At 31.6% G+C, this 11,142-nt stretch overlaps 1 protein-coding gene across 1 annotated transcript in view; it reads right to left on the reverse strand.

Annotated features, from left to right (window-relative positions):
* Nucleotides 1-10,027, reverse strand: part of PCDH15 (protocadherin related 15) — a 591,153-nt gene extending 581,126 nt beyond the window's left edge. Inside the window, exons 1-2 of the mRNA XM_017861934.1 lie at nucleotides 9,997-10,027; nucleotides 9,645-9,805 (exon numbers count right to left, since the gene is read on the reverse strand). Of these exons, the coding sequence (XP_017717423.1) occupies nucleotides 9,645-9,805; nucleotides 9,997-10,027 (192 nt within the window). The remainder of the gene's footprint in view (nucleotides 1-9,644; nucleotides 9,806-9,996) is intronic.
* Between the last annotated feature and the right edge of the window lie 1,115 nt (nucleotides 10,028-11,142).

Below are 11,142 nucleotides of genomic sequence, written 5' to 3' on the forward strand. Positions count from 1 at the left end.
TCACTCGCCATCAGAGAAATGCAAATCAAAACCACAATGAGATACCATCTCACACCAGTTAGAATGGCAATCATTAAGAAGTCAGGAAACAACAGGTGTTGGAGAGGATGTGGAGAAATAGGAACACTTTTACACTGTTGGTGGGATTGTAAACTAGTTCAACCATTATGGAAAACAGTATGGCAATTCCTCAAGGATCTAGAACTAGATGTACCATATGACCCAGCCATCCCACTACTGGGTATATACCCAAAGGATTACAAATTATTCTACTACAAAGACACATGTACACGTATGTTTATTGCAGCACTATTCACAATAGCAAAGACTTGGAATCAACCCAAATGTCCATCAGTGACAGACTGGATTAAGACAATGTGGCACATAAACGTACTCATTCTATACATTTAAATGCTTATTGTGCTAATCTTTTTCTTTCCCAAAATATGTACCTATTATAGACACACAGGCACACAGTGAATAGCAGTCCATGTTTGTAAATATAGATTTACTATAGCATTTTTTGTATACTACTATGAAGTTATATTATGTGACAGTAACATTATGCTTCATTGTAAGCCTATAGCATAATGTATCCAAGTAATAATTTACAATGACCTATTACAGGTTATTATATTTTGTCATTATAAACAATATTTCAATACATATTATACATAAGCATATGCTTACTTGTCTAATAATTTTTATAATAAATTCCTTGAAGGGGAAAGGTATCATCAAAGGTATACTTCCTCAAGTCCCATGGCTAAGAGCTTTCAGAGCTGGAATGCACACCTACCACTATTTGACTCCAGAATAAGAGTATTGAATACTACAAAACATTGCTTTGTGATTTTTAACCCCTTTTAAGCTTATACAATTTTATCTTTAAATATATCATTTTGTAGTGTCCTATCCTGACTCCTCCATCCTAAAAACCTTGTCTCCAACCTGACCTCTCCTTTCAAATTTCTTCCAATTTATTTTTCTTTATTGCATTTCTCACCCAAAATTTGACTTATTATATACTTTATGTATGTGTTTTGGTTTGTCTGCCTTCACTAGAATGGAAGCTCAATAAAACCTGTGTGTTATTTTAGTCATGATGGTATCCCTCTTTCCAGTAACCAGCCCTGTGCCTAAGGCAGATGACCTGGAGTCAAACTGCGTGACTTCCAGTTCCATAGCCTACTAACTGTATGATATAGGAAAAAGTACAAAGTATCTTTATGCTTCATTTATTCATCTATAAAATTAAGGCTAATAGTTACACCATTGAGGATTGTAAATACTGCATGTGATTAGACTATACTAGGCTTATGTTAAACACCTAATGGATTAAATACATATCCTATTGTATTTATTTAAAAAATAAATATCCAAAAGAGTGAAAAAATAAAATCTATAATGCATACCACATTTGTAAATGAGAAAAATGTTACAGAAACTATATATATACACTGAAGGAAATCATGATTTAGTTTCAAGATATTTTCATGGCCAACAAAGAAAAAGAAAGTTGACTTGGATTTGCATCTATCTGAATGATGTTACCTAGAAAGAATAAATTGAGGCATCACTGACATATGAAAAGAGGTCTGTAATGAAATGACACATAGCTCTGTGTTTTCATATCTACTCAATTTCACCTTTCATCACTGATATAAATGAAGGCATTAAAATCATGTGTATAAAATCTGTGAATGTCACAAATCTTGGAAGGATGTATAATCCATTTAATGACAAAAGACATGGTTCAAAGTCATCTTAATAAGTCATAATAATGGGTTACAAAATGGTAAACTTTTACAATAATAAATTTTATCCTCCAATTTGTAATAGGAAAAAAATCAATCACCCAAATGTAATAGATGGCTACAAACATTAATGTAAAAATTTAATTGTGAAATTTTGATAGCTAAAAGCTAATTTTACATGCCAGTACTGTAAATGGGCTACTGGAACACTAATGCACACTATACATTAATTAATACTATCAGGCATTAATAATATATAGGTAACTTATAACAAGTACCATTTTACAGGTGCATAGAAGAGACATTTGAACACTTTTGAGAATGTATAAAATTGGAGGATTTTAAATTTAACAACATATGATTTACCAAATATCTAAATGGTTGTTATGGAAACATCCATTAGTTTATTTATTGTAGTTTTAGAGAGCAGAAATAAGAAAATAGGTGAAAATATTTCAAGGCATGTTTTCACCATAAGTAGGGGCTTCTCTTAAGCCAAATTGGCACCAAATAATTATGTGCCTGTATCAAAACATCTCATGCAACTCATAAACATATACACCTACTATGTACCCATAAAAGTTTTAAAAAACAACAAATAGAGCAGAGATTCTTATCAGTAGAAGAGTATAGTTTATGTTAGAAATAAATTTGTACCTTCTCACTTCCAATTACTTTTCCTCTGCCATTATGAGCTAAGATATTTGTTATGCTTCAATTTCTTTTTTCACATTTGTCTTTGTAAAAGCTAGAGAAAAATCAGGAGGAAAACGTGACATAGAATAGAACAGACTATTCTACAAAACAAGACCCATCACTGAAATATGCCAGTTTGAGGATAAAAGACCATTGAAAAAGACTAGCTCTTAGAAGTTTCCTGGAAAGAATTTGAATTAGATGACCTCCATTTTGCTACCAGCTTTCAAGTGTTTGCTTTAACAGACTTTTTAAGGGAGGTCCAGCATATTTTAATTGTAAATTAAAAACAAAATAAATATGTGTACTATTTGCCCTTGGCACACCTCTTGGAAGACAATGAGGTGAATTGTGCACTTTTAAAGTTATTTATCTTCCAATTATTGCAGGAGAGATCTATAAAAACATTCTATTTCAACTTCTAATTCTAAATGGAGTGGTACCACTGGGACCAAAAGATCACAATCTTATCAAATAGAGGATCAAATGCACTGTTTACTGAGACCTCACTTAGTCCTGATAAGTACCCATAAATTAGATCTAACCAGGTCACCTGGAACTGTTGTCACTCTCAACTTTAGCTCCCTGTGCAACTGTTAGTAGCATGGCTAGAACTTAGAGGGCAATACATTTTAACCATAATGGATCACACCGGAGGCAAAAATTCCCTGTGACTAATATATAACACACAATGTAATTTTGTATTGGCATAGATTCGATTCTGCTATATAAGAAGGTCATAAATAAAAGTACAGTCATACTAAGTCGATTAGTGGGAGTTTAGGGACTCCAAAATGCTTAAGAATGTGTTAGGGAAATTCTGCTTTATCTTTCATAACTGGTGGCAAAAATAAGTCATGGTAATTTGACCTTTTCTAATTTTCTTTCATTGCTTTATTCATCAAACAAAGAAGAAAAAAAGTTAGGTAGAAATTGTGTTCATGTAATTATTTAAAACTATTACCATTCATATATACTTAAACATGCAAGCTATTCTTTCAGTTTAAAAATGAGTGCTTAACACAATACTCTGAATGCATTCTTGCACATTTGTGTATTAGTGTACCTGTGTATAGGTTATGATATGTGTATCAGAAAAGATACATATCAACACTTAAAGGATACTATCATTAAAAGTGGGTTTAAGAGTGTGAAGAAAAAAAAATTCCCACAAAATGTAAAATTTTGTAATTCTAAAAAAGAAAAAATATTAAATAGAAAATTTTTTGTTATGAATTTATCAATCACTTAGATTCAACATGAAAATTAAAGTTTTTATAGGGGGTTTGTTGATATCAGCAGTATAGATTATAGCACAAATCTTCAATCCAATATATTTTTTTTCTAGAAACCAAATGATTTGGAAGTCTTAATGATTTGGGGGGCAGGGAATGAATTTTGGAAAATATGTAGGAATTGACTTTATTTTCATAAAGTATAGGCAAAGTTTATCCAATCCTCACGAGTGAATTTTTTTTTGTTATGATATTTCTGTCTATGGACTTACTACCTTTATCCTTTATAACATAATCACTACTATTTCACAAGTAATGTGGAAGACAGTGAAAGGAAATAACACATTGTGTGTTTTAGAAATGATTTTTTTTTAAAAAAAGCAAATTTAAAGGAAATGGCTGGCCAGAGTTGTCAGTGTCCTTCACAAATTAAAGTTTCACAATGAATAGTAGCGTATTTACCAAAGATATTACCTAAAAAGACAATTTGAAAATACTATTACTCATATGTGACACGTAGATACATCTGCAGATTTTTCACAGTGAATTATTAAGGACATTCACTCTATTTAATGGTAGGTATTTGCTATATGAAAAATTTAATGTGGGTTAGGATTAATATGACATCGTCCTTGGACACTAACAGCAACTTTTATAAAACTGATATCAGGTGATCATACAAAAAGTAAGTCAAAAATGCTATTAAATAATATGGATTTTAGAATAAAGAATTGCATACCAGTGTTATTAGGAAATAATTTATACAGAAACAGCATTTAAGATATGTCTTAGTAGTACATAAAATTCAACTGATAGCACTGGATAACGGTGATTTCAAAGTTTATGTTCAAAAGAACATCAGGGAAGGCATGATAAGAAAAAATTGGATTGTGGTCATGGGACAATAATTACATTAGTTTTCTTAGATTGTAGCTCGTATGTTTTTAATTAAAAAAGAAATGATATAGACAGGGTGCATCTTGAATCTAGGGAAATTCAAGAGCCAGATAGAAAACAGTTTGCACTGCAAAGGTATCTGCGGACAGTCTCTTTCCGCGCACTGAATGTAGAATAGGTTGAATCCAGACAGGTGGCAGAGAACAATTAGTTTATATGAGTGACAACTAAGAGGTCTTAGACTAAAGTTATGTTGATGAATGGAGATGCAAGATACAATGTGGAGATAAAACTACTTAACTTAGCAGTTAAATGGACACTGGCCTGGACAGAGGAGTCAACTCTTTGTGCAGCTACTAAGTTAGAGTCTGAAAGAAAAGAAGCTATTTGATGTTGTTATGAACATAATTTCTCTCATTTCAAATGCTTTTAAAATTTAGCCCAGGATTTTGAGATAAGTATTATAGGACTGTACCCGAATCACACTTTTCTTTCTGTTATTATTTTAATTATTGATATTGTCATGACCATTATTATCACATGCCCAATAGTGATGAGAGCATATCGGCCATGTGAGACAATCATTTGGCATTTCAAAATTTTTATGTGATGCGCCTTTATTACTGAGAATCTTCATGTTCACCCCAAATATCACATTTTGGTTGTTTCTCTTTCATGACTTTTAATTTTGTAACTTTTCCTTTCTTTTTTTTTTTATTTTTTATTTTTGGGTGCTGAAAATTTATGTAACTTTAGTGAACAAAAAATAAAATAAGAAATAAAATAAATGATGATCATAAGGGATAATCTTATGAACCAAGTTTAAAATTATGAAACAGCTCATAGTCATACAATCTCATGTAAATGCTTTCTAAGTAAATACAAATATTTGAGTGTTGGGTATTTTGTGCTTTATATTCACCCTCAGAAATTTTCATGAAGATCATGTTTATCAGCTTATTTTAACACAATGTTAAAATGTTTTTGTTTACATTGTTTGCTTTTAATTCTATTGCAGCCATAATTATTCAAACATCGCCATTGAGAGATATTTTATTGCCTCAACGAGCAAATGTAGAAAACATGATTTGGATCACTTTCTCTGGAAAATATATTTTTATCTAACTGCTGCTAAAAAGATAGTATAATCGGATATGGATCTACCACTTGGCCCTACCCCTTGCTCCCTGGCTATAGATTCAAGCCAATGAGTATTTAATTGTTATTTCTCTCAGAAATTTTAAAACAAAACAAAACACAGTGACTTTAAGCCTTCTTTAATAACCACTGCATCAAAAGTTTATGAAAAACTGGCATGGCATGAACATAGAAAATACTTAAAGTCAAATGAATAACAAGGCAATGGATAAAATTGTAAGTGTATAAAGGAATCTGCTCTGCAGAGAGAAGAATAGAGAATATACACAGAAAAATGTAGAAACTAGAGACCATATGGTCCAACAAAACAAAGATTCAGTGGAAAATTTTCTATAAAAATAATTTTAAGAGCAATTTACCACTAAGAAGGATTAAAGTTAATAATAGTTTTCTCTCTCCTTGGTAAACATAGAATTTCCATAAAAGCAAATTATTTTTTATATCTATGCTATTGGTATTCTTAATACTTTCTCCCATCAACTTGAAATCATTTGAAGGCATCATTTCATAACAAAGCATCATTTCATAACAAAGATTCAGTGGAAAATTTTCTATAAAAATAATTTTAAGAGCAATTTACCACTAAGAAGGATTAAAGTTAATAATAGTTTTTCTCTCTCCTTGGTAAACATAGAATTTCCATAAAAGCAAATTATTTTTTATATCTATGCTATTGGTATTCTTAATACTTTCTCCCATCAACTTGAAATCATTTGAAGGCATCATTTCATAACAAAGCATCATTTCATAACAAAGATTCAGTGGAAAATTTTCTATAAAAATAATTTTAAGAGCAATTTACCACTAAGAAGGATTAAAGTTAATTATAGGCTAGTGATTATAATACAGAGCTTTGGCCATTGTTAGTAGGGTCAAACTCAAATTGTTCATTCTATTTTGTTATTCAGAGCATATATAAATATATATATATATATAAATGGAATATATAATATATATATTTGATACTGAATATATATATGTATATGTATATACACATATATACACACACACACACATATATATACATATATATATATTTTTTTCTTTTTGAGACAGAGTCACACTCTGTCACCCAGGCTGGAGTGCAGTGGTGTGATCTTGGTTTACTGCAATCTCCATCTCCTGGGATCAAGTGATTCTTCTGCCTCAGTCTCTAGAGTAGTTGGGATTACAGGGTACCCAACATAATGCCTGGGTAATTTTTGGCTTTTTAGTAGAGACGGGTTTTCACCATGTTGGCCAGGCTGGTCTTGAACTCCTGACCTCATGTGATCCACTGGCCTCGGCCTCCCAAAGTGCTGGGATTACAGGCATGAGCTGTCACACCCAGCCCATATTTTTTTATTTTGATTCATTATATTCATAAAACAACCCCAAAACTTTGGGCAACAACCAAAAGAATTACATTTCAGATAAATGCCCTATATTTTAAAATAAACTACAAATATTTTGGTATTTATCATAATATAATTATTTAATAATAATGTGTATTTTACCTGTATTTAGCTTTTGGGAAAAACATTTTATATTAAATAGAATTTAAAACAATGCAAATAAATGTATAGAGTTACATGTATTTATATCATAGTATTAATATGTATTTCATTAATACTGGAGAGCATATTTACAAATACAATCTATATAAAAAGTGTGCACTCACATTTTTTTCAAATGAATACCATATCTTTTAGAAAATATTGTTAACTAGGATGATAGAGAAGCATACAGAGGAAAAAAATCTTATTCTATATCAGTGTAAATAATGTTAAAACAATAAAGTAAAAACATAAAACACCTCTCCAAGTAGACTAAAATTGTTTCAAATATTTACATTATATTATTATTTTATTTCAGACATTATAATTATTTAGCAATATTGGTATCAAAGCATATAGGTATAATATATGGGGGGATCATTTAGTAAAATGCATATAACTCCCTATCCCAGTAATATAATGATGGTAAATGAATTTATCTCTATAAAACCACCAAACAATTGTACAAAGATGCATGTACAAAAATTTTCACTGCATCCTCTTTGTAATTATTCAAAACTTCAAATAAACTTGACATCCAAAATAGATTCATTTTTTAAAAATCTCTGATTTATTCATCCAATAACCAAATATGCAGCTAATAAAATAATTATATAAGTATACATTTGTTTGCATTATAATTTTACATGGTATTATAAATTTCATTTAAAAGTAGGCTAAAAGCATAATGAACAGTATAATCCAATTTAAATTAATAAGTATTATAAATATACATACCAATACACATAAATGCTTGAAATAAAATGTGGCAGAATAAATATTAGATGTTATTTTCTTAACTGATAAAACTACCTTCATATATATGCTTCTTATTTTCTGATATGTTTACCATAAGCATATATTATTTTATAATTAAATAAGACTGCAATTTCCAGTATTGATTAGATTTGGATGAAAAGCCCGGATTTACCTCACTATTTGTTTAGCAGTAATGGTCTATACATCACATAAAACAGATGGACGCTGGGTTAAGGATATTCAGAATAAAAGCCCTTATGCTTTGATGAATGAACCCCTGAAAGCACTGTGGCAGCAGGAAAACATAATTCACAAGAATTCAAAAAATTCATAGGTAATAAAGTACATAGTAAACTGTACTAAAATAAGAGGCAAATTGAGATTTATTAAAGACTCCAAATTTTAGACATGAAACAGTATAAAGTATCAAGCACTCCATAACCTATTGTAAAGTGGATCATAAACCCTGCACAATGATGTGAAATGACTCAGGCTCACTAAGCTGAGTATCTGACATTTGGATTTCATAAGCTGGGAACTTGTGGGTATGCATGTTTAGAGTTACTCTCTGAGTTTTCCCAGGGTCCAGTACAATTACTGGTTATAATCCACTATCCCCTGCCCCTCTGCACTCAAGAAAGACTGAGATGCAAATAAATGAGTACAAAGTTACTTTAGACAGCTACTTAAACCTATTAAACTGTTTTTTAAAAAACTTTTCCAGAAATGAAATGTCCAGCAACTTTGGTAATTTTGCAATTTTTTTTGAGGTATTGTCTCGCTGTGCTGCCCAGGCTGGAGTGCATTGGTGTGATCATGGTTCACTGTAGCCTCCACTCCCCTACCCCAAGCTCAAGTGATCCTCCCACCACAATCTGCAGATTAGTGGGGCTACAGGCATGTGTCACAATGCCTGGTTAGTTTTTTAAATTTTTTGTCAAGACAGAGTCTTGCTCTGTTGCCCAGGCTGGAATCAAACTCCTGGGCTCAAGCAGTTCTCCCAACTGGGCCTCCCAAAGTGCTGGGATTACAGGTATAAGCTACCACTGTACCAAGCCCAACATAGATAGTCTTAATAAAAAAGTATTTATGCTATCTGACAACTACTTAACTGACATATTACCATGAAACTTTTGCTCATTTTTTTTTCTTTTTTGCAGCTATGTAAGACATTTCCACAGTTTTGACTTTCAATCAAGGCTTACTGGTTGTAAAGCAGGCTCCTGTGAGTGCACCTACCAAACTATGTCTTCAAGCCAACAGCTGAGTGACACACTTATATGTTGCCATCATTGGAAAGAAATGAGTTATAGCCATGCTTGTCCTACTTTGCCAAGGGTACCACCTCTTTTTTCTAAGCACTCTATTTTCTTCTTGTTCAGAAATTGACAAGCTTCCAGCATATTAAATCAGAAGTATAATGGTTCTCTAAGACACAGATGTTCCTTTCTCATACTTCTTTCAATGAGTTAAATAAACTGTTATTGATATACTCAGGAAATAAACTCAAATTATATAAATAATTCAATATCATATAAACACACACATAGACATTTAAATTATAATAAACTTCTATCACAGGGGCAAAGAAAAAAAAAGTCACTAACATCTCTATCCAGAACTCTCCCGGTGCTGTTCAGGAAAAGCATTTGCTTAACAGGATCCATCAACACCCAGTAATCCACATTGTCCTTTAAAGAAAGTTCTATGGTGGGGTCTGGTCCTCCAGCAGTCCCTTTGATCAGCATATTGTCCACCAGAATTGTACCTGCAAACCAAAGAAAGTTATTTGAAAACATTCTACTCATATGAATTCTTTGGCAAAGATCATGCTCTTAAACTGTGGCTGACTCACAATCAGTTTTAAAGCAGAAAATACTCAACTATATATCTAACATAAGACAGAAAATATTCTTTGCCAAAAGGCCAAAATATCTGCATTATATTATTTATAAATACTATTTTTGGTGGAAGGCAGAGATTCCGACATGGTGAGTTTCATCATCCATTTTGTGTTTCCCTCTAACAACATGAATCTGTTTCCCCCCGTCTGTCATTTCTCACAGGAGTTATCACTGAGTTTTATCCTGAAGAAAAGGAAATGCCTGTAATAGCAGAGTCTGATGCCTCAATTAATTCTATAAGACCTCTGATGTGAAAAAAAGATATGGTGAAACTAAGAAAGGAAGAGGAAAGTACAGATTTTTTAAAAGTAGCTGAGTCTCCCACGGTGAGAACTGCTTCTTTTTATCTTAGAGCAGATACATAAAACATAAATCTTGATATGAAAGACAAAACTAGTGTGCAGAAATGCAATAAAAGCCATTCTTCTTTAAGACATGTCTGGGTCACTCCACTAGAACAACACACTATGCCAATGTAACACTTCAGTGCTTGATTTCTTATTATTTTTTTTCAGCAAGCTGAATTGTAGACAGTTTTTGAATAAGACTTGAAAAGATTATGTCTCTAACCCTTTCTACTCTGTTAAAGAGCCCATGCATTTTACATGTTGAATGCAAACAGCACTGATGCAACTCAAATACCATTTTTCCCTCACGCAGCAATGATCTCTTTGCCAAATAATAATATACCATGGCTTGGAGCAGTCATTTTTAGCGGATCCATTTTATTAAACTTACAGATATAGAAGAGATGTGGCTATGCAAATAAAATGTAGCCTCCAAAAAACACAGGAATAAATGGCAAATATTGAGATAACCCATTGCCTTAGGATAGTACTCAAGAATATATGGAGAATCCATAAATATGAATCTAGCTTGAAAATATAATGAAAATGTATCTGTTGCATTTTCTTAAGGCATGAAATTGGCCTAAATATTATACCATTGCATAATTACAAGAAAAGTGGAAGTCTCTTTAAAATATTTTCTCAGTAATATAATAAGAACTATAATTATCTATAATATTTCTTTATCATACTATTACTACAGGTCTTTATCTGTCTAAGAAATGTTGGAAAGAATCATTAATCTTTTGTAACAAGCTAAAATAATGTTTAAACACAAATGTTGTCTCACATACACATACTTTTGTAAATGGAAAGATTTGTTTTCCACTTTTTCACATACTAGGATTTAATTA

Source organism: Rhinopithecus bieti, unplaced genomic scaffold (assembly GCF_001698545.2).
Source record: "Rhinopithecus bieti isolate Rb0 unplaced genomic scaffold, ASM169854v2 scaffold_61957, whole genome shotgun sequence".
In the NCBI taxonomy this organism is placed as follows: Eukaryota; Metazoa; Chordata; class Mammalia; order Primates; family Cercopithecidae; genus Rhinopithecus; species Rhinopithecus bieti.